The sequence below is a fragment of the Oncorhynchus mykiss genome, chromosome 5 (genome assembly GCF_013265735.2).
Source record: "Oncorhynchus mykiss isolate Arlee chromosome 5, USDA_OmykA_1.1, whole genome shotgun sequence".
NCBI classification, from domain to species: domain Eukaryota; kingdom Metazoa; phylum Chordata; class Actinopteri; order Salmoniformes; family Salmonidae; genus Oncorhynchus; species Oncorhynchus mykiss.
Window position 1 is genome coordinate 59,641,636 of NC_048569.1, and position 24,087 is coordinate 59,665,722.

The 24,087-nt window shown below is 40.8% G+C and overlaps 1 protein-coding gene across 5 annotated transcripts; it reads left to right on the forward strand.

Moving 5' to 3' along the window:
• Positions 1 to 2,147: 2,147 nt before the first annotated feature.
• On the forward strand, positions 2,148 to 19,606 carry LOC110524187 (nicalin-1). Of its 5 annotated transcripts, none has more exons than XM_021603598.2 (15): positions 2,148 to 2,458; positions 7,282 to 7,472; positions 7,809 to 7,950; positions 8,072 to 8,166; positions 8,826 to 8,906; positions 9,068 to 9,171; positions 13,297 to 13,385; positions 13,660 to 13,799; positions 14,557 to 14,777; positions 15,413 to 15,500; positions 16,649 to 16,687; positions 16,993 to 17,156; positions 17,463 to 17,516; positions 17,657 to 17,735; positions 18,514 to 19,606. In XM_021603598.2, exons 1-15 carry the CDS (start codon positions 2,284 to 2,286, stop codon positions 18,574 to 18,576), a joined length of 1,725 nt encoding a protein of 574 aa, XP_021459273.1. In that variant the 5' UTR covers positions 2,148 to 2,283; the 3' UTR covers positions 18,577 to 19,606. The 5 variants fall into 5 exon arrangements, with proteins under 5 accessions (XP_021459273.1, XP_021459271.1, XP_021459272.1 ...); XM_021603596.2 differs by having other exon boundaries at positions 2,149 to 2,458; positions 7,806 to 7,950; XM_021603597.2 differs by having other exon boundaries at positions 2,149 to 2,458; positions 7,806 to 7,950; positions 16,996 to 17,156.
• Positions 19,607 to 24,087: the final 4,481 nt, after the last annotated feature.

Sequence of the window (24,087 nt, forward strand, 5' to 3'; positions counted from 1 at the left end):
CAGCTATTGTGTGAATTTAAAACGTACACAAGACAGTTCACAGAATTGTCCATTTAAAGAAACACTGCCAATTTATTAATTACTACCTAGCTAACATTAGATCGTTAATCCAGATCATCATGGCATTTGTAGTTCTTTATGATAGCCACATTAGCAGCTAATTAGCGCTTCATTTCTGGGGGTGAATATATTGATAAAAGTCACCTTGTCCAAGAGAAATTTACATTGGTATCAAAACTTCATGTAAGCCTACATGAGATACAGCCCTGTGTTTCTAAAATCCCCTATCGGAAAAAAATTATGTTGGAAAAACGATTGGAACCATTTCCCTGTTTGACCGCTAGGTTTTGTGGGTATTATGACTCTGCGGTGCTCTATGAGAAACTGGGGAATTTGGTCAACAAAAAAACGTATGGTTTATGCAGCGTTCAGAACAACTGGGAACTAAAAAAAAAAAAAAATCAGACCTCGTAATTCCAACTCGGGCCTCTTTCTAGAGCTCCAACTTTCCGACATGAAGATCACTGACGACCTGAAAATCATTGACATTATTAAGTTCCCAGTTGTTTTGAACGCACCATTATTTGCTATTTATTTATTTATTTCACCTTTATTTAAACCAGGTAGGCAAGTTGAGAACAAGTTCTCATTTACAATTGCGACCTGGCCAAGATAAAGAGGTTTATTTGATCAAATAGAAGTTTTGTTGTTTTGGGTGTACTCAGTGGTGGAAAAAGTCCTAAATTCTCATACTTGAGGAAAAGAAAAGATACCTTAATAGAAAATGACTCAAGTAAAAGCGAAAGTCACCCAGTAAAATACTACTAGTTTTAAATATACTTAAGTATCAAAAGTAAATGTAATTGCTAAAACATACTTAAGTATCAAAAGTATGAATAATAAAAGATTCCTTATATTAAGCAAACCAGACTGCACAATTTTCTTGTTTTTTAAATTTATGGATAGCCAGGGTCACACTCCAACACTCAGACATAATTTAAAAACAAAGCATTTGTTTAGTGAGTCTGCCAGATCACAGGCAGTAGGGATGACCAGGGATGTTCTCTTGATAAGTGTGCGAATTTGACAATTTTCTGTCTTGCTAAGCATTCAAAATGTAACGAGTACTGTATGGTATAAAAATGACATAATTTTCTTTACTAATGTAGTGAAGTAAAAGTAAAAGTAGATACCCCAAAAAACTACTTAAGTAATACTTTAAAATGTTTTTTACTTAAGTGACATCCAGGCAACTTTGAGAAAAACACTTTATATCGGAGTTGGCTATGCATGTTCATGACATGAAGCTAGTAGCGTCTCTCTCCATTGAATACAGGCGGTTGACGTTAACAACCTCATCTAATATTTTAAAAAGGATTACAACAATGATATGTATCCACCAATCCAAAGAAAGGATAGGCGGGAGCTATAGTGCCACTTTGTGAACGGAGAGATTTATTCCGCTTTGTTATGGCGGAGAGATGTATCTTGTCAGTATATCCATAATCTTTGGCCAAAGCAAAGACTATACAGTATGGCCACAGAGTTTCATATGGCCAAAGCCTCTCAAATAAGCAATAAGACCCGAGGGGTTGTGGTATATGGCCAATATGCCACGGCTAAGGGCTGTTCTGGACACAGCCCTTAGCCGTGGTATATTGGCTATATACCACAAACCCCTGAGGTGCCTTATTGCTACTCTAAACTGGTTACCAACGTAATTAGAGCAAGAAAAACACATTTTTTATAGGGTCTGATATACCATGGCTGTCAGCCAATCAGTATTCAGGGTTCAAACCACCCAGTTTATAATGGCCAGTACATAGCATTATGTAATCCAGGGTTTATTGGCAGTATACCGTCAAGATATGACCATCTCTGGTCTTCACTGACCCCTGCTGTTAAACTCATCAACTGCACAGCCTCGCCTAAAATTCACGAAGCTGTCTTTGATGGCCCCTGTAGGACCCTTATCAGCAGAGATTTCGCAAATTCCCAGTGATTAATATTCTCATTAAATAAATCAATGGACAAATTATGACATGAATGTTTTATGATAAAGAATGTTCATTACAGATATGGAAGACGTAACAATAATATGTCCATGCCATTCAAAAAGCAAGCTCGTGCGTGTTTAGTTAGGTGGCCAAGCTTTTTGCCATATTAAAATCCACTTGTGGCGACTGTGTTAGTGAATGACAGCTAGGCTAGCGACTAGATTCGAACCGGCAACTGCCTAGATTATCAATTTACTGTTGTTTAGACCATAATACCAATATCAAAATGTTTGAGGAGGCTAGTGAGGTGTTCGATAACATGTTTAAGTCCTCTTTCCCCCTGACTTTCATTGTGTTTATCCCCGCGGTGCTGATTCTCGTCTCACCCCTTCCAGCCGAAGCGGCACATGAATTCACCGTGTACCGCATGCAGCAGTATGACCTGCAGGGACAACCGTACGGTAAGCATTTAAAAATTGTATTTTGTGCAATTATTGAATGGAATTGCAGTCCTGTAGTTAACTACCACGATATAAGGCATAGCTCTTTCGCTAAGTAAACTCTGTTATTGCACAGTCCTAGCTAGCTAACGTTAGCGCGCTAGCTAACCAGTGTGTCAGTGTGTTATTGGGGCCCGCAATTCGGGCCATCCCCCCCATTGTGGGCATCCCATAGGTTCCTGCATGTGGGCGCAGCTGGAGGAACATCAACTTCCTAGCAAGCCATCTTCATATGCTTGTGACACTTGATTTTTATGGAATTCCCCTGATTGTCTATGCAATTAAAATATGTGTAAAATGGGAAATAAAAGTATTATTTTAGGATATGCCATCATTGTAGTATAATTAATGTGCAAGGTTTTAACTGAAAATGGATGTGTAATCTGTTGATGCGTTGGATAGCAGATGTAACAGATATACTACCTCTCAAACTTTCTGGAAGTGGGGCAACGATATTTGGCTTTCCCATGGCTCTGAACACATTACAAGGACAAATACCTTTGATAGTAATATTCTACACTCGAACTGTGACCCCTTTGGTCACGTTATTTGTCCTGTGATCAGTTACAATGACGTTTACCTTTATTTAACTAGGCAAGTCAGTTAAGAACAAATTCTTATTTTCAATGACGGCCTAGGAACAGTGGGTTAACTGCCTGTTCAGGGGCAGAACGACAGATTTGTACCATGTCAGCTCGGGGATTTGAACATGCAACCTTCCGGTTACTAGTCCAACGCTCCAACCACTAGGCTACGTTACGCTCATTACTGTAGTACTACAAATATTTGTACTACTCCCTTCACATACCATAGGGCCATTTGCATTGATGTCAAAATATTTGGGAGAGCATCCTTCTGGTAGCTAAATAGCTCCTTATTAAATAATGATATAGTTAAGTTTGAGGTTAAAGGTCTTCTCTCACACTTTTGGGAAAGGGTTTGTGAATCTTATTGCAAGAACTGGGAGCTCTTTAAATTTGAAGTGACCAAAGACGTCCATAAAATATGGTAGTCATCTTGCTAAGACCAGAAGAGCTGAGGAGGAGAAGGTGATCATTAAGGTAACTTCCCTTTCTCAGAGGTCCCCAGCCGACCTCTCGGGGGAGGAGAAGATGGAACTAATTGAGTTACAAAATAAACTGGATAATATAGTGCCTTGCAAAAGTATTCACCCCCTTGTAATATTTCCTATTTTATTGCATTACAACCTGTAATTTAAATAGATTTTTATTTCGATTTCATGTGATGGACATACACAAAATAGTCAAAATTGGTGAACTGAAAAAAAAAAAAATAATAACTTCAAAATTCTAAAAAATAAAAACGGAAAGTGGTGCATGCATATGTTTTCACCCCCTTTGCTATGAAGCCCCTAAATAAGATCTGGTGCAACCAATTACATTCAGAAGTTACATAATTAATTAAATAAAGTCCACCTGTATGCAATCTAAGTGTCACATTATCTCAGTATATATACATACACCTGTTCTGAAAGTCCTCAGGGCCTGCAACACCACTAAGCAAGCGGCACCTTGAAGACCAAGGAGCTCTCCAAACTGGTCAGGGACAAAGTTTGGAGAAGTACAGATCAGGGTTGGGTTATAAAAAAAGATCTGAAACTTTGAACATCCCATGGAGCTCCATTAAATCCATTATTAAAAAAAGGAAACCTGCCAAGAGAAGGATGCCCACCAAAACTCACGAACCAGGCAAGGAGGGCATTAATCAGAGAGGCAACAAAGATACCAAATATAACCCTGAAGGAGCTGCAAAGCTCCACAGTGAAGATTGGAGTATCTGTCCATAGGACCACTTTAAGCCGTACGCTCCACAGAGCTGGGCTTTATCGAAGTGGCCAAAAAAAAATAATTGTTTGAAGACAAAATAAGCAAACAGGTTTGTTGTTCGCCAAATGGCAGGTGGGAGACTCCCCAAATATGGAAGAAGGTACTCTGGTCAGATGAGACTAAAATTGAGCTTTTTGGCCATCAAGGAAAATGCTATGTCTGGCACAAACCCAACACCTCGAGAACACCATCCCCAAATGATACAACCCCCCCCCCCCCCCAAAAAATCGATTTTAATTCCAGGTTGTAAGGCAACAAATTAAGGAAAATGCCAAGGGGGATGAATACTTTCGCAAGGCACAGTATAAATAGATTGAAAAAACTGGATTTTATATATATATAAAAATCTATACTACCGTTCAAAAGTGTTGGGTCACTTAAAAATTTCTTTGTTTTTGAAAGAAATAACATAATTATCAGCAACCATCACTCCTGTGTTCCAATGGCACGTTGTGTTAGCTAATCCAAGTTTATCATTTTAAAAGGCTAATTGATCATTAGAAAACCCTTTTGAAATTATGTTAGTACAGCTAAAAACTGTTATTCTGGTTAAAGAAGCAATAAACTGGCCTTCTTTAGACTAGTTGAGTATCTGGAGCATCAGCATTTGTGGGTTCGATTACAGTCTCAAAATGGCCAGAAACAAAGACCTTTCTTCTGAAACTCGTCAGTCTATTCTTGTTCTGAGAAATGAAGGCTATTCCATGCTCTCGCCAAGAAACTGAAGTTGCCAAGAAACTGAAGATCTCGTACAATGCTGTGTACTACTAATGTGTACTACTCCCTTCACAGAACAACGTAAATGGACTCTAACCAGAATAGAAAGAGTGGGAGGCCCCGGTGCACAACTGAACAAGAGGACAAGTACATTTAGTGTTTAGTTTGAGAAACAGATGCCTCACAAGTCCTCAACTGGCAGCTTCATTAAATAGTACCTGCAAAACACCAGTCTCAACTTCAAAAGTGAAGAGGCGACTCTGGGATGCTAGCCTTCAAGTTATTTTCTGAACAAGTAGCTCCCTTCCTACTTGAAGTCTTTTTAGAGAGTATTAAAAACAATGCTCTCCCTCCTACAATGAGTCAGGGATTAATAACACTGATACCTAAGCCTAAAAAAGAAGCGCTGCTCATTGATAACTGGCATCCAGTTTGTCTTCTTAATAATGACTAAGATATTAGCCTTACTATTTGCAAAAATAATTAAACAAGTCCTGGATGCAATCATTGATGAAACAGTCTTGCCTTATGATGAACATACATATTTCTAACAATATCAGACTAGTATTCGATAGATTTGACTACTCAGACCTAATAACTGAGGATAGCTTCATATTTTTAAAATATTTTTATAAAGCATTTGACACAGTAGAGCATCAGTTCCTCTTCCACTCCCTTGAGAGACTTGGCTTTGGGGATTTTTTCTGTAAGGCTATTAAGACTCTCTATACAAATGGAAATATATCTCTAAAACTGAAACATGGCACCTCGATTTGAGTTAAAGAGCGGAATTAGGCAAGGTTATCCTGTCTTACTGTATATGTTTTTATTAATCACCCAACTTCTTACAAAATTATTTCTAGTGATAAACCAATATGACATTTTTGTCTGATACTGATATCCAATATTTTCCTTGACAAAAAAAAACAATACCGATATTTAAAATTTTAGTGGCCTTTTAAGCATTCTAGTACAGTTAAATAGTTAACACACACACATGGACGCAGGGTCTAAGGCGCTGGATCTCAGTGCAAGAGGCATCACTACAGTCCCTGGTTCGAATCCAAGCTGTAACACATCCGGCCGTGATTGGGAGGCCCACAGGGCGGCGAACAATTTGCCCAGCATTGTCTGGGCCATCATTGTAAATAAGAACTTGTTCTTAACTGACTTGCCTTGTTAAATAAAGGTTACACACATACCACACTGACCAAAACTCTATTTTGTTGGCATTTTACGTATGTCCCTATTTATCAGTAAAACATAATCAAAACCTATTTCTTTCACTTACTTGCTGTGCTGTTCAGTCGTTTCATTCTAAACCAGGATTTCTGTGTTCAGACCTGTGTTCATTTTCTATAAAGCCTGCTACAATAAGTGAATGTCCATTATGATTGGTTCATCTTAAATTTGTAACAAAAAGGGCATTTTCATAGACGTGAAAGCCAGATCAGTGATTATTGCGAAAAAACAGCTTCAACTATTTTGATTAAATTTTTAGTGGGTTTTATGGTTGTGGAAGGCTTATATTTAGCCTATGTATAATTTCACAAGCCCTGAATTCATTAGATTTTTGCTGACTGTTTGAAATGCAGTGTATTTGACCTTTTTTAATTGTACAACAAAGCTTAGTTATAGAACAGTGATGCAAAAATATCTCTAGTTTCCATGTGGTATTTGAGTTGTGGTAGTATCAACAGCGTGTACAACCTGATTTCCCGCCTAATCAATATGAGTGATTTATTACCACTTGTCAAAACAACAGGGTTTTTGGTGCGGGTGCAGTGAACAAGCTGCTTTAAAAAATATTCCAAGTAATATGATTACTATTGTTGCATATGTGTGTGTAGATGGTACATTTTATGTTTTGAATTTTCACTATGACAAACTTGATTTGGACTCGTCAAAACTGTGTTTTGACGTTAGGCTATTTATCAAAATGTCTTGTGAACAGGAAACAGTGGCGGCATAATTTTCAACTTAAGTTTTAGGAATATAAATGTAACTTTCAACATTCATTTCCAATGGTGTTGTACTTAATCAGGTATAAACTTCTGAAGGATTAAAAAAAAAAGGTGCTGTGATTGATATGTTTTGATGAAATACCAGAAATTACAAAAACGAGTTTGCCCTGCCTAATAGCCTACTACTACAGCATAGCATCAATGGTGTTTCCACACATCCCTCCCCAACTGATCGGATCCCACTTGTGATTCCCAGGGACCAGGAATGCCATATTGAACACAGAAGCTCGCACTGTGGAGGCGGAAGTGCTAAGCCGCCGCTGTGTCATCATGCGGCTGGTGGACTTCTCCTATGAGAGATACCAGAAAGCCCTGCGCCAGTCCGCTGGGGCGGTGGTCATCATTCTCCCCAAGAATATGTCCACCATGCCGCAGGACATAGTACAGGTAATAATGCATTATAATGCCTTATGAGTGGGTTTTATGGCCGTTCATCAAACTAGTCAAATCAAGAGGCAAGGTCCTGAGTTGCTTTTAAAGCTAGAGCTCCTTTGGTGTTCTTGGAAAGTTTGTTTCTGTTACACTCAAGGAAAACTGTCAGTCACAACGCTCCCTCCTTATCAGTTGTAACTCAAAGCAAAACTTGAAAAACCAGACTTGCTGGTGTGAAGTAGGCCAAAGTGTCCAAATGTTATGCTGTTTCACATTCACACTGTTTCCCTGGTAGTGTTGTTGTCTTGTGAATGATAACCCGGCATTCCTTATTCCTCTACGTTGTAGCAGTTCATGGAGCTGGAGCCAGAGATGCTGGCCACAGAGACCATTGTTCCGGTTTACTTTGCTCTGGAGGATGATGAGCTGCTCTCCATCTACACACAGACCCTCACCTCCTCCTCCTCCCAGGGCTCCTCCTCTGCAGCTGAAGGTGCAGGACATTTACAAATATTGTGGTGAAAACTGTCGATCGAAACGCTGTCAGAGGAAGTTCTTTCCAGTGAAATTCTTTTGAGGTATTTAATGACCCCTTTTCCCCCATGTCTTCACAGTGCTGATCCACACAGCCACAGCAAATGGCTTTCAGATGGTGACGAGTGGGGCTCAGAGCAAGGCAGTGAGTGACTGGGCCATCACCAGTCTAGAGGTGAGAATCATTATGGTTAAACCACTATCCTTTATCTGTTTAATGCTTTATGTAATCCAGACATCCACGGTTCTGTTAATGGGTGACATATTTTAATGATATTAGGCTACCAGTGAAGCAGTACTCACATTAACACACTGCTCGCACTTAAGGTGTTAAGTGATTTAGAAGCAAATAACGTGTTTGTTTTCTTAACCTTGTGTCATTCTTGGGTCTATATGATATTCTAGACTGTGTGTGTGTGTGTGTGTGTGTGTTGAACTAAGGTAGGTGTCAAACCCAGGGGAACAATGGATTTAGCCCTGTAGTAGGAGATTAGGGGACTCCAGTAGATTTCCTGAGGCCTCGTGTTCCTTTCTACCTAATGCATACGGCCACCAGTCTATGGCATTGTTTCACATAATGGGTTTAAGTCCTTGTGGTAGCATTCGATGCCTGTCTTTATTGATGTCTTAAGTCTCATACCCTTGGCTACATACTTTGCTGTCATCTTTATATGAAAGTAAATGTAGTATTTTATGAGGATCCACATTAGCTGTTGCTAAAGCAGCAGCTACTCTTCCTGGAGTCCACCTGAAACATGTAACACAGAACATTATCATATTATTGTTTCGAGATGTTATAGAACTGATCTACAATATACTTGTGTCCTCTCCTAGGGGCGACTGGCTGGAACTGGGGGAGAGGACCTGCCCACCATTGTCCTGGTGGCTCACTATGACTCCTTTGGTGTCGCTCCGGTACACCCAGCTCTCCTTTAATACACCTCAATATATTCTATGATATGCTATATTTATAATATTTTTTACTGTATGATAGTTATATTTATTTATGTTGCAGAATTCTCCTCAACCAGAATATGCTAATTAAATGTGTTGACTGGTGTTGTTGTCCTGTCCAGTGGCTGTCCTATGGAGCAGACTCTAACGGCAGTGGGGTGTCTATGCTGCTGGAGTTAGCCAGGCTCTTCTCCAGACTCTACACCTACAAGAGGACACACGCTGGGTGAGCAACACAGGTCCACAGCTCCTCAGAGAAATCAGGCTTATTACAATGCTATCCACACATTTCTTTCCTTGTGCCTAAGAATTCCACACCCTTTAGGAAAATGGCACTCCACATGTAAAACTCAAAACTAAAATAATATGCCTCTGACAGTGGTCAGAAAACAACAGCTCTTCCTGTGTTCACAAAAGTACTTCGCTTTTAAGAGTCGATTAGTTTTAGTAATGGAGTAGAAAGGATGTGGTTCTTAGAAGATATTTGTCTATTCTTAGGCGGAGTGTACTCTGGAGTGTGAGTGCTGTTTGAGACGAGGGGCCACGTTAGTGTAAATTTGTTGGCGTAATGGCACACTGGCTGTTCTCCATGGTGTTAGGTGAGCTCTTGTGTTGGCGTATTCTCCATGCTGACCGAATGAAAATGCTAACCAGTAACCACTGGTAACTTTGCATATGGTCTGTTTGCATGTCACTAGTAAAAAGGAACAAGACTGCACGAAGCCCCTCTTACATAGAGAGAGCATGGGAGAAAGGTGCAGTCGTTCAGGACGCAAAAGTACAGTGTTATGTGTTGCAGAGAAATTGCAGATTACGTGACCTCTGTATTCAGAGACACATTTTAACTGAGTGTAGCCTTTCCCCTATGATATTATACAGTATGTTTTGACATTCGCTTTCCCAACATGCACAGTGCCTTAAGAAGGTATTCATACCCCTTGACTTTTTACAAATGTTGTTGTGTTACAGCCTGAATTTAAAATGGATGAAATTGAGATTTGATTGTCACTGGCCGAAACACAATACCCCATAATGTCAAAGAGGAATTGTTTTTCTACATTTCTACAAGTTAATTACAAATGAAAAGCTGAAATGCCTTGAGTCAGTAAGTATTCAACTCCTTTGTTATGTCAAGCCTAAATAAGTTCAGGAGTAAACATTTGCTTAACAAGTCACATAATATATTGCATGGACTCACTCTGTGTGTAATAATAGTGTTTAAGATGATTTTTGAATGACTACTTCATTTCTGCATAGAATTATATATACGGTCTCTCTGTCGAGCATTGAATTTCAACCAGAGATCAATCACAAAGACCAGGGAGGTTTTCCAATGCCTCGCAAAGAAGGGAAGCTATTGGTAGTTGGGTTTTAAAAAAAAATGCTGACATTGAATATCTCTTTGAGCTTGTTGGAGTTATTAATGACACTTTGGATGGTGTACACCCAGTCACTACAAAGATGCAGGCATCCTTCCTAACTCAGTTGCCGGAGAGGAACGAAATCGCTCAGGGATTTCACCATGAGGCCAATGGTGACTTTAATTAAAACAGTTAGTTTAATGGCTGTGATAGGAGATAACAACTGAGGATGGATCAACAACATTGTAGTTACTCTTCAATACTAACCTAATTGACAGAGGGAGAAGAACGAAGCCTGTACAGAATAAAAATATTCCAAAACATGCATCCTGTTTGCGACAAGGCCCTAAAGTAATACAGCAGAAAATGTGGCACAGCAATTCACTTTTTGTCCAAACTACAATGTGTTTTTGGGAAAATCGAATACAACACATTAATGAGTGCCACTCTCCATATGTTCAAGCATAGTGGCGGCAGCATCATGTTATGGGTATGTATTTAATCGTTAAGGACTGGGGAGTTTTTCAGGATTAAAAATTAACCGAATGAAGCTAAGCGCAGGCAAAATCCTAGAGGAAAATCTGGTGAATTCACCTTTCAGCAGGACAATAACGTAAAACACAAGGCCAAATCTACAGTGAAGTTGCTTACCAGGAAGATAGTGAATGTTCCTGAGTGGTCATGTTTCAGTTTTGACTTAAATCTAATTTCAAATCTATGGCAAGACCTGAAAATGGTTGTCTACAACAACCCGTTTGACAGACCTTGAAGAACTTTAAAAAGAATAATGGGCAAATGTTGCACAATCCAGGTGTGTAAAGCTCTTAGAGACTTACCCAGAAAGACTCTCAGCTGTAATCACTGTGACTTGGTGTGAATACTTACAGTACCAGTGAAAAGTTGACACTCCTACTCATTCCAGGGTTTTTCTTTATTTTGACTATTTTCTACATTGTAGATTAATAGTGAAGAAATCAAAACTATGAAATAACACATGGAATCATGTAGTAACCAAAAAAGTGTTAAACAAATCAAAATATATTTTATATTCTTAATACAAAAGGAACATCTGAGCTATCTTTGTTGCAGACGCATGGTAACAGTTGAATAAGATGAAGAAGAAAAAAGAAACCTGCACACTGCTCTTGATAGTATCACTGCTCTTTAATGAGCTTTAAGTATCGGCCTTAAGGCCTTCATCAGAAGCTCTGAGCAGTGATACTATCGAGCAGTGTGCAGGTTCTTTTTTCTCATATTTTAGATTGTTCAAAGTAGCCATCCTTTGCCTTGATGACAGCTTTGCACACACTTGGCATTCTCTCAACCAGCTTCACCTGGAATGCTTTTCCAACGGTCTTGAAGCAGTTCCTACATATGCTGAGCACTTGTTGGCTGCTTTTCCTTCACTCGGTCCAATTCATCCCAAATCATCTCAATTGGGTTGAGGTTGGGTGATTGTAGAGGCCAGGTCATCTGATGCAGCACTCCATCACTCTCCTTCTTTCTCAAATAGCCCTTACACAGCCTGGAGATGTGTTGGGTCATTGTCCTGTTGAAAAGCAAATGATAGTCCCACTAAGCACAAACCAGATGGGATGATGTATCACTGCAGAATGCTGTGGTAGCCGTGCTGTTGAAGTGTGCCTTGAATTCTAGATAAATCAGTGTCACCAGCAAAGCACCCCAACACCATCACACCTCCCCATCCATGCTTCACGGTGAGAACCACACATGTGGAGATCATCCGTTCACCTAACCTGTTTCTCACCGACACATGGTGGTTGGAACCAAAAATCTCAAATTTGGACTCATCAGACCAAAGCACAGTCTAATGTCCATTACTCGTGTTTCTTGGCCCAAGCAAGTCTCTTCTTCTTATTGGTGTCCTTTAGTGGTGGTTTCTTTGCAGCAATTCGACCATGAAGGCCTGATTTACGCAGTCTCCTCTGAACAGTTGATGTTGAGATGTGTCTGTAATGAACTTATCCTCTGCAGCAGAGGTGACTCTGGGTCTTCCATTCCTGTGGCGGTCCTCATGAGAGCCAGTTTCATCATAGCGCTTGATGGTTTTTGCGACCGCAGTTGAAGAAACTTTCAAAGTTCTTGACATTTTCCATATTGACTGACCTTCATGTCTGTAAGTAATGATGGAATGTCATTTCTCGTTGCTTATTAGAGCTGTTCTTGCCATAATATGGACTTTTACCAAATAGGGCTATCATCTGTATACCACGCCTACCTTGTCACAACACAACTGATTGGCTCAAATGCGTTAAGAAGGAAAGAAATTCCACAAATTAACTTTTAACAAGGCACACCTGTTAATTGAATTGCATTCCAGGTAGACCGCTGCTCCCAAGTGCATCTCAGTGCAAGAGGCATCACTACAGTACCTGATTCGAATCCAGGCTGAATCACGTCCGGCCGTGATTAAGAGTCCCATAGGGCACAATTGGCTCAGCGTCGTCCGGGGTAGGCCGTCATTGTAAATAAGAATTTGTTCTTAAATGACTTGCCTAGTTAAATAAAGTTTCAATTAAAAAATGATGCTGATTGAGAGAATGCCAAGAGTGTGCAAAGCTGTCATCAAGACAAAGGGTGGCTACTTTGAAGAATCTGAAATATAACATATTTTGATTTGTTTAACACTTTTTTGGTTACTACATGATCCCATATGTGTTGATGTCTTCACTATTATTCTACAATGTAAAACATAAAGAAAAACCCTGGAATGAGTAGGTGTGTCAACGTTTGACTGGTACTGTATGTAAATTTGATATTTCTGTGTTTTCTTTCAATACATTTGCTAAAATTTCACTGTCATTATGGGGTGTTGTGTGTAGATGGGTGGGGGGAAAAAAACATATTTAATCCTTTTTTGAAATCAGGCTGTAACACAACAAAATGTGGAATAAGTCGAGGGGTGTGAATATCCACATTGATAAGAATGTCCTCTCCTGTCGTTTCTAACACACCTGCTGTCTTCTTAGATACAACCTGCTTTTCTTTGTCTCTGGAGGAGGGAAGTTCAACTACCAAGGCACCAAGCGCTGGCTGGAGGACAACCTGGACCATACAGGTACACTAAGCTCACATGAGGCTGTAGACTCGGTTACACGATGGCTATTTTGACTGCTACAGTGGAACACAGAAGGACATCTGTACAATACACACTGGAAATGAAATGGAATGAAACATGAACCCAGCCACACGTGTTATTAAATGGAGGTCATGCGTGCAAAACAATGGGCATGCATGAATCATGGAAATGTATATTTGGTTAGATATGGCAGTGTAAACAGTCTCTCTCTTCCTTTCTCCCTGTATCTCTATCCTGTCCTCCCTCTCTGCAGACTCTAGTCTGTTGCAGGACAATGTGGCGTTTGTGTTGTGTCTGGACACCCTGGGGAACGGGGACAGTCTGCACCTTCACGTGTCCAAACCCCCTAAAGAGGGAACCGCCCAGTATGCCCTGCTCAAAGAGCTGGAGACTGTAAGGACCGTCACACCAACCACATACGTTTCATAGATAACAACTGTTTTTGTAGAATTGTTTGTATATATGGAGGTATATATATATATATATATATATATATATATATATATATATATATATATATATATATATATATATATATATATATTATTATTCACAGATGTATAATTAAGCAATAAGGCAGGAGGGGGTGTGGTATATGGCCAATATGGTATATGGGTGGCAGGGTAGCCTAGTGGTTAGAGCATTGGACTAGTAACTGAAAGGTTGCAAGTTCAAATCCCCGAGCTGAACAGGCAGTTAACCCACTGTTCCTAGGCCGTCATTGAAAATAAGAATTTGTTCTTAACTGACTTGCCTAGTTAAATAAAGGTCAAATAAATTAAAAAAATATATACCCCAGCTAAGGGATGTTCTTACACACGATGCAACAAGGAATGCCTGGATACAGCCCGTAGCCGTGGTATATTGGGTATATTACCACAACCCCCCCGAGGTGCCTTATTGCTATTATAAAGTGCATACCAACACTATTAGAGCAGTAAAAATAAGTGTTTTGTCATACCCGTGTTATACTGTCTGATATACCACGGCTGTCAGCCAATCAGCATTCAGAGCTCGAACCGCCCAGTTTATAATGATTTTATATATATATATATATATATATATATATATTGATCACTCGTAGCACATTACATGTACACTCAAAGTTCCATACCTTAAGTTTTTTGTCCTTCTAAACCCTGTCCCCTAGGTGGCATCCAACCAGTACCCAGAGGTCAAGTTCTCAATGGTGCACAAGAAGATAAACCTGGCGGACGACACACTGGCGTGGGAACACGAGCGCTTCGGGATCCGCCGGCTGCCGGCCTTCACGCTGTCCCACCTCAACAGCCACCGCGAGGTGCAGCGCTCCAGCATCATGGACGTGCGGTCAGTGTCTTCTGAACATGGAGCGGGAGAGCCCCCTGCTGGGTGGGTTTATTACTGCAGTCCGACCAAGAGACCGAGCATCCAAACCCCCCCCATCCACAACCCCCAACCCCTGCCTAGGCCCAGCTCACCTTTCACACCTCATTCAAAGAATCAACTGCTCATTAGGATCTATTGAATCAGGTGTGTAAGTGCTAGGCTTGAACGAAAGCCTGCACACATTGCTGCCTTTGGGACTTAGATCAGAGAGTAGATGTGGGACTTTTTTTGTAGATCTGTCTCACAGCAAGGTGGAGTTAGTACCAGGTTGCTTAAAATCTGATTAAGTGATGTTGCTTGCCGGAGTATGAGCTGTTACTAATACTGTGTTTAGTTTTATTGTTAGCAGTCCCTCAAGGAGATGGGAACATGGCTTGCTGGCCCCTGGAATAAAATAAAAGGTTGAGAAACACTGGGCTACCGGGTTGATTTGGGATTGTGCCCCTTCGTCCCGCTGTAGTGAACCGTCTGTCCTCCCAACCTTCTCATTGCCACCACCCCTCCACCCCACCTCCCCGCCCAGTGTAGTGGACTGTCTGTGCTCCCCTCACATTCTCCATCGGTGTGTTGCAGAGTTGAGCTGCTCTTGATTGCTGGATAATTGAACTGTGAATTTGAACTGTGATTTACTGTTACAGACCTCATGTGGATCTGAGAAAGCTCAGCAGGAACACAAAGCTGATTGCAGAGTCGCTGGCCAGAGTCATCTACAACCTCACGGAGAAGGTAAAGATATGTAGAACATGTCGGCGTCACCATACACGTTTTCTATATTGAAAGCCACGTCATGAAAGTCGATGGACATTTTTTCATGTTGCTTTCGATATTTATACTGAACAAAAACATGCAACAATTTCAAAGATTTTACTTGGTCACTGGTCATATAAGGAACTCAGTCAGATGAAATAAAAGTAATTAGGCCCTAATCTATGGATTTCAAATGGCTGGGCAGGGGTGCAGCCATGGGAGTCGAGGGCTCCCGAGTGGCGCAGCAGTCTAAGGCACTGCATCTCATTGATAGAGGCATCACTACAGACCCTGGTTCGATTCCGGGCTGTATCACAACCGGCCGTGATTAGGAGACCAATAGGGAAGCGCACAATTGGCCCAGCGTCGTCCGGTTTTGGCCGGGGTAGGCCGTCATTGTAAATAAGAATTTGTTCTTAACTGACTTGCCTAGTTAAATAAAGGCCCACCCACTGGCGACCCAGGCCCAGCCAATCAGAATGAGTTTTTCCCTACAAAAGGGCTTTATTACAGACAGAAATACTCCTCAGCGCCCCCCCACCCCCCGTCAGATGATCCTGCAGGTGACTGAGCTGGATGTGGAGGTCCTGGGCTGGTGTGGTTACAAGGGGTCTGCAGTTGTGAGGCCAGTTTGACGTACTGCCAAATTCTCTAAAACGTTAGAGGCATGTTAGGGTTGAGAAATGAACCTTAAATTCTCTAGCAACAGCTCTGGTGGGCATTCCTGCAGTTAGCATGCCATTTGCACACTCCCTCAACTTGAGACATCTGTGGCATTGTGTGTTGTGTGACAAAACTGAACATTTTAAAGTGGCCTTTTATTGTCCCCAGCACAATGTGCACCTGTGTAATGATCATGCTGTTTAATCAGCTTCTTGATATGCCACACCTGTCAGGTGGATTATCTTGGCGAGGGAGAAATGCTCACTAACAGGGATGTAAATTTGTGCTCGAAATTTGAGAGAAGTATGCTTTTTGTGCGTATGGAACATTTCTGGGATCATTTATTTCAGCTCATGAAACATGGGACCAACACTTTACATGTTGCGTTTATATTTTTGTTCAGTGTGGTTTGCTCTTTGTCCTGCACATCAGGTTTGACCGCTCTCTCTCTCTCATGTGTCCAGGGTGCCCCAGGTGACCTACAGATTTTCACTGAACAAATGGTGAGTGATTGAACGTGGCTTGACCCTACTGTCCCCTCCCTGTGAGGCTCTGTCTGACATGACCTTAATCAAGCCTTTTTGAAAGGCTGCTATACACACCAGGACTTTGACCTGAGGCTTGGCCTGAGCAGTGGGCAACCAGTGGTACTTTTAGGCTAGTGTTAGTGTGTAGCTGTTATAGCATGGACAGTTAGTCGGGGTTACGATGTGTGTGTGTGCTTAACAAGACAAGTGCGTGTCAAGGTGTGTACTATACGCCACTGATTATGAGCGTGTGTGTCTGTGTGTGTTGCCTGCACGGCCAGCAGATGCAGGAGGAGCAGCTGTCGTCGGTGGTGGACTGGCTGACAGCCCAGCCGCGGGCTGCCCAGCTGGTGGACAAGGACAGCAGCGTGGTCAGCACCCTGGAGTACCACCTGGGACGGTACCTGAAGGACGTCCGCAGGCACTACGTCAAGGCTGACAAGAGGTGACCAGTCACTGACCTCTGCGTTACGGCTAATACAGGGTGTCAGTGGTCTTCTTGACTGGCCACAGCTAGTGGTTCTGCCGTGTTTACCTTGGAGGAATCACAGAACTGACAGAATCACTCCTTTTATTGTACAAGATCAATTATAAGGATCAAATAGTCTGGGACGAATGTGATTTTTACACTATTTCTATTTACTGTTGTTCATTGAACAAATTACCTGTATGGTTTTTAGAAATGGATGATGTTACAGTGACAAATGCAATCTTTTTTCTCTCCCCCCCCCCCCCCCCCCCCCTCCCCCAGAGACCCAGAGTTTGTCTTCTATGATCAGCTCAAACAGACCATGAATGCTTACAGGTAGACGTTATGGCTGCTGAGCTGTAGTGCAATAGAGCAAAAGCCTATTGATTTTAATTTCAAACCTCTTCAGCTTGCTTTTGTATGTTTTTTTCTTTCCCTTTTACACTTGTCATTTTATATATCCACTTTCCTAACAGGGTGAAACCAGCCATCTTTGACCTGCTTCTGGCATTCTGCATCGCAGCTTACCTCGGAGTGATATATCTGTCCATCCAGGTATGTATCGATACAACATCCGCATTCTGATGGCTACTAATGTTATTTTGGTGTATGGTCATTAGTCTGTTGACCTAGCCTAACCCTGCAACTCCTACCCCGGTCAGTGCTGTAAATCGGATGAATGCTTTCTTCTGAGTTCTGCATTAATCATGCAAACACATTTATTTTTGTGGCATGGCGTCAGGGAGATTCGAACCTATGATCTTCTGTTCTCTGTCCATGGAATTAGAGCACTGCGCAACCAAGATGGAGCTAGCTGTTCTTTTTTTGTGTATTTAAACAAACCCACTTCAAAGTAAAACAGCACTGGTTAAGATCAGGTGTGGCCAATTTGTGGGCATGGCTAACACACCTGACCACACTTAACAAGGTAGAGGATAGAGTTTTGTTGACACTGAGAATGAAATGTATGGTCTTAACATTCTTAGAATGTTCTTTCAACATTGTTTAATAGTAAGTACTGTTATTCCCACAGAAGAACGTTGTTTTTTAACGTTCTCTGAACAATTTCAGAGCATTACTTTAAATAGAACCATGAGGAAACCTGTATCAAACATTATGCTGAAGTATTGACATTCCCACCTAAGAAACATGGTTCTGTGGTTAACGTTATGTGCTAGCTGGGTATCCTGCACCATTCCCAGAAGGTTGTGGGAAGGTTGTCTGCAAAATAACCATAGGACAACTACGCTCTCACAAGCTCTTAAATATATGGTTCTCAGAACATTATGTGCTAGCTGGGTAATGTCTTTCTCACATTTTTCTCTCTCTTCAGCACTTTGTGGTTCTCTACAGTGTGGTGCGCAGAATCACAACGCCCAAGACCAAGCAGCATTAAGACACTCCTCTTCCTCATTCAGACTCCTCACTCACACCGACAACGAGCTCTAGCCAGTAACAAAACGGGGGCGGACCAAGCAGCTCATCTTTTTCTTTCTTTTTTTACCACCCAATCTATGTCCTTTGTTCCTCTTTGGAAATGAAACGTGTTGAATCATTTCTCTCTGCCAAGTTTAGCCATCTAGTCAGTTCCTTCAATGGCTGTCAAGTCAGAATGCACTCTGGTCTTCCTGTCCCCGTGAAATCAGATGTCAAACATTTCCTCGTACGCCCAATCCCACATCAACTCCTAGTCCCTAAACCCTATTTTCCCCTATGATCTGAGAGAATTTGATAGGTGTCAGAAATATGGTAATAGCGTTACCTTGTGCTCAGATAGGCTAGGTGACATTTTCACCAGTTTGCTTATACCTATCCAGTCCTCTCCATAAGGAGTAGGTACTAGGGGTTGATGTGAGATTGGACATTTCTATACCCACAGCTCACTCCTCAGTGCCCTATGGTGTGAATTTTGCCAAACTACAATGGGTCGTCTTCTTGGGCAGCTATGGAGTAGCATGAGTGTGCAGGAGTAGCAGTGAGACTTGGTAATATTGTTTGGATGGATGGTTGATATATTTGGTCACCCTGACTAGATTTATTTTTCTATAGGATTCATTTTTTTCTTTAACCCCAATGAACTAATTAAATAATGCTTTCAGAAAGTATTCATACACCTTGACTTATTCCACATTTTGTTGTTACAGTCTGAATTCAAAATTGATTAAATTGTTTTTTTTCCTCACCCATCTACACACAATTCTCCATAATGACAAAGTGAAAAAAATGTTTGAACATTTTGTTGCAATATTTTTGCACAACCCTGAGTCAGATGTTAGAATCACCTTAGACAGTGAATACAGCTGTCAGTTTTACACACCTGGATTGTACAATATTTGCACATTACTCTTTATAAAATTCTTCAAGCTCTGTCAAGATGGTTGTTGAACCTTACTAGACAGCGATTTTCAAGTCTTGCCATATATTTTCAAGACGACTTTAAGTCAAAACTGTAACTAGGCAACTCAGGAACATTCAATGTCGTCTTGATAAGCAACTCCAGTCTATATTTGGCCTTGTAACTCCCGGTGTCTGTTGGAAAGCAGACTGAACCAGGTTTTCCTCTAGGATTTAGTCTGTGCCTAGCTTTACTCTGTTTATTTTTATCCTAAAAAAACTCCCTAGTCCTTGCGGATGACAAGCATACCCATAACATGATGCAGCCACCACCATGCTTGAAAATATGAAGTGGTACTCAGTGATGTGTTGGATTTGCCCCAAACAAAGCGCTTAGTTAATTTCTTTCTCACATTTTTTTTGCAGTATTGGAGTATTTTTATTGTGTACAGTCTTCCTTCTATTCACTCTATCATTTAAATTAGTATTGTGGTGTAACTACAATGTTGTTGATCCATGCTCAGTTTTCTCCTATCACAGCCATTAAACTCTGTTTTAAAGTCACCCTTGGCCTCGTGGTGAAATCCCTGAGCCGTTTGCTTCCTCCGGTAACTGAGTTAGAAAGGACGCTTTTATCTTTGTAGTGACTGGGTGTATTGACACACCATCCAAAGTGTAATAATTTCACTATGCTCAAAGGCAATGTCTGCTTTTTTATTTTTACCCCTAGGTGCCCTTTGCGAGGCCTTGGAAAGCCTCCCTGGCCTTTGTGGTTGAAATTCACTGCTCGACTGAGGGACCTTACATGTTAACCACTATTATTGCACACAGAGTGAATCCATGCAACTTATGTGACTTGTTAATAAGCACATTTTTACTCCTGAACTTATTTAGCCTTGCTATAACAAAGGGGTCGGATACTTACTGACTCAAGACATGACAGCTTTTCTTTTGTAATTAATTTGTAAAAAATATCTAAAAACATAATTCCACTTTGACATTATGGGGTATTGTGTGTAGGCCAGTGACACACAATCTCAATTTAATAAATGTTTTATTCAGGCTGTAACACAACAATGTGGAAAAAGTTGAGGGGTGTGAATACTTTCTGAAGGCACTGTATGTATGAATAAGAACATGCATTTAGAATGATAAATTGTCCCCCATACTACCCATTGCCATCACTAGAGTAAGTACGTAAGTAAGTAAGTTTTTTTTGGGTTTCACCCCTTTGTAGACTAGTTTACTAGTGTTACTACAGTATGCGACTTACTTAGTTTTGATTACAAATGCCCTTTTTAAAATGTGAAAACATTAGACCCTCCCCTCCCACAAATATGTTAATCAGAGATGTATGCAGTGTTGCAGTAAGGTCACAGACTGAGACAGAATCGTGTTGGGAGATTATCTGGACATGTCTATTGCAACACGGGGAGCTCCACATCGATGTGCAGACACAGCACGTTGAAATCCCCCCTTGCTCTCATCAACTAAAGTCTTAAGGCAAGACGTTGGTAGATCAAATTGAACCTTTTGGACGGAGTCTGGTAATGTCAATGTGTTGTCCCTCGTCTTCGTCTATATCCCTTACGGTCATTGACCTTGAGGGGAGAGGAGACAACGCTTGATTGCTGTGGGTGGCATGCAGTATCACATGTAGGAATCCCATAACGCTCTCACAGTCAGTGAGAGCAAATGGACTGGCGAGATTCACCTATCAACACAAGGTAAAAAACTGGTGTATATAAATATATATATTTACATTTTTATTTATTGAAGCAGACTATGCTAAACTGCACTGACTTGAACTCTCAAGACTCTTTTTGTCCAACACCTACATTTACCTTTGTCTCGACTGTTTTACCTGGTCCACGTAAACTTGATTCTTGCAATGAAAATGACAAAGAATAAATAAATTTGTTGAAATAAGTCAGACGCAGGTTTCTTTTTTTTGATTCACATGTTTTATCTAAAGGGAAAACATGATACAATAACACTGGTTGAATGTAATTATTTAAAAAATGTATTACAAAAGAGTAAGTGCCTGTCATTCCCAAGTGGTTGTATTTAGAAAGTGGTCAGATTGAAACTTTTAAGTGCCCAGATTTCTTACAAATGATAATTCTCCCTGAATTCCCCCCCCCCCCCTAATAAACAAAATAAATGACAAGTGCAATTTGTAAGAAACACCTGTGTGGTGTAAGCCCTTCATATTCACTACAACCTCCCTCTTTCTCCTCTAGCCACTCAGGTCTCAACCAGGCCTCTCATCAGAACACTTCTCGGTGATAAAGATCAATATTTTTGGCACATTCTTAAAGCATTAAACTATCAAAAGGAAATGCATAGAACAATACTTCTTCCACAAAATGTTTTCACATTTTCATCCTGAACCGTGGATGGACTTTTGTATTCAATGCTGGTCAAAAATAACAGCGAAATCTGCCTCGAAATGAAACTTAAAATAACTGACTGCTACTCTTAACTTTTTTTTTGTGTGAATTTGTTGTGAGTAGTTTCACCTCACAAAGCCAATCAGGTTGTTGGTGTTTTTTGTCTGGTGGAGAGGACAGACCGGGAGAGAGCTGGGCCGAGGTGGAGGAAAAGTGCACACGTCTTCGTGGACAGTACCACGGGAGAAATCAGGGCACCTCATCATGTGTACCTAACAATTAACAGATGCATACACAGGAAAAGGGACACGACTGGATTACAAAACAGTGTTCTCAGAAACAGCAGCAATTAAAAAAAAAAAAAAAGTAGAATAATAATGACAATGTTTGAATGTAAAATCAAAAGCTAGGTTATCCTGGGCACTGGCACTAGTGGTAGATGGGGACTGAAAGACCACAACTATGAACACTTCTACCTGCCCACATCTGTGGACTGTTCCAGCACAAGCATGCTGTTCATCATAACGAAAGAGCTTGAATTTGATCATAAAGGACAGCACCCCCTCTAAGTCACAGCAAAGAAAAACCTGGAGAGTCGCAGCACACAGGCACACACAACCAGGAGCACATTCAAATGCAAAGAGGATACCAAACCTTTTGGACTGTGTGGTGGTGTCTGCTTGAATGACTTCACTTTTTTATGAGTTCTGCACATTGATAAAGGATACGATTATGTAGTTCTTTCTTCATTTGTGTTATTAAAAAATGACTTCGTAGCACATTCCAAAAACCATTCCAGTGTCATGCATTCCTGAATATCATATGTGCATATATGTTTTTTTAGATTCAATTTTTATCTTATTTTACACAAGGGCCCTTTAATTTCTGTGAACTGCCAACATATTGGTTATTAAGATGAGTCAAATCCATTTCTTTAATGAAATCATAAGGTTGATGCTCAACCCAATCAATCGATTTCAGCTACAATACCAGTTAAAAGTTTGGACACAGCTACTCATTCAAAGGTTTTTCTTTATTTTTACTATTTTCTACATTGTAGAATAATAGAGAATACATCAAAACTATGAAATAACACATAGAATCATGTAGTAACCAAAAAATGTGAGATTCTTCAAAGTAGCCACCCTTTGCTTTGATGACAGCTTTGCACACTTGGCATTCTCTCAACCAGCTTCACCTGGAATGCTTTTCCAACAGTCTTGAAGGAGTTCCCACATATGCTCAGCACTTGTTGGCTGCTTTTCCTTCAGTCTGCAGCCCAATTCATCCCAAACCATCTCAATTGGGGTCAAGTGATTGAGGAGGCCAGGTCATCTGATGCAGCACTCCATCACTCTCCTTGCTCAAATGGCCCTTACACAGCCTGGAGGTCTGTTGGGTCACTGTCCTGTTGAAAAAAAAATGATAATCCCACTAAGCACAAACCAGATGGGATGGCGTATCGCTGCAGAATGAGGTGGTTAAGTGTGCCTTGAATTCTAAATAAATCACTGACCGGGTCACCAGCAAAGCACCCCCATGCCATCACACCTCCTCCTCCATTCTTCATGGTGAGAACCACACATGCAGAGATCATCCGTTCACATATTCTGCATCTTACAAAGACACAGCGGTTGGAACCAAAAACCTCAAATTTAGACGCATCAGACCAAAGCACAGGCTAATGTCCATTGCTCGTGTTTCTTGGCCCAGTCAAGTCTCTTCTTATTGGTGTCCTTTAGTAGTGGTTTCTTTGCAGCAATTAGACCATGAAAGTCTGATTCATGCGGTCTCCTCTGAACAGTTGATGTTGAGATGTGTCTGTTACTTGAACTCAGTGAAACATTCATTTGAGCTGCAATTTCTGAGGCTGGTAACTCTAATGAACTTATCCTCTGCAGCAGAGGTAACTCTGGGTCTTCCTTTCCTGTGGCGGTCCTCATGAGAGCCAGTTTCATCATAGCGCTTAATGGTTATTAAAAACTGCATTTGAAGAAACTTTCAAAGTTCTTGAAATTTTCCAGATTGACTGACCATGTCAGTAATGTTGGGCAGTTGTTTCTCTTTGCTTATTTGAGCTGTTCTTGCCATAATATGGACTTTGTCTTTTACCAAATAGGGCTATCTTCTGTATACCAACCCTACCTTGTCACTGAATGGCTCAAATGCATTAAGGAGGA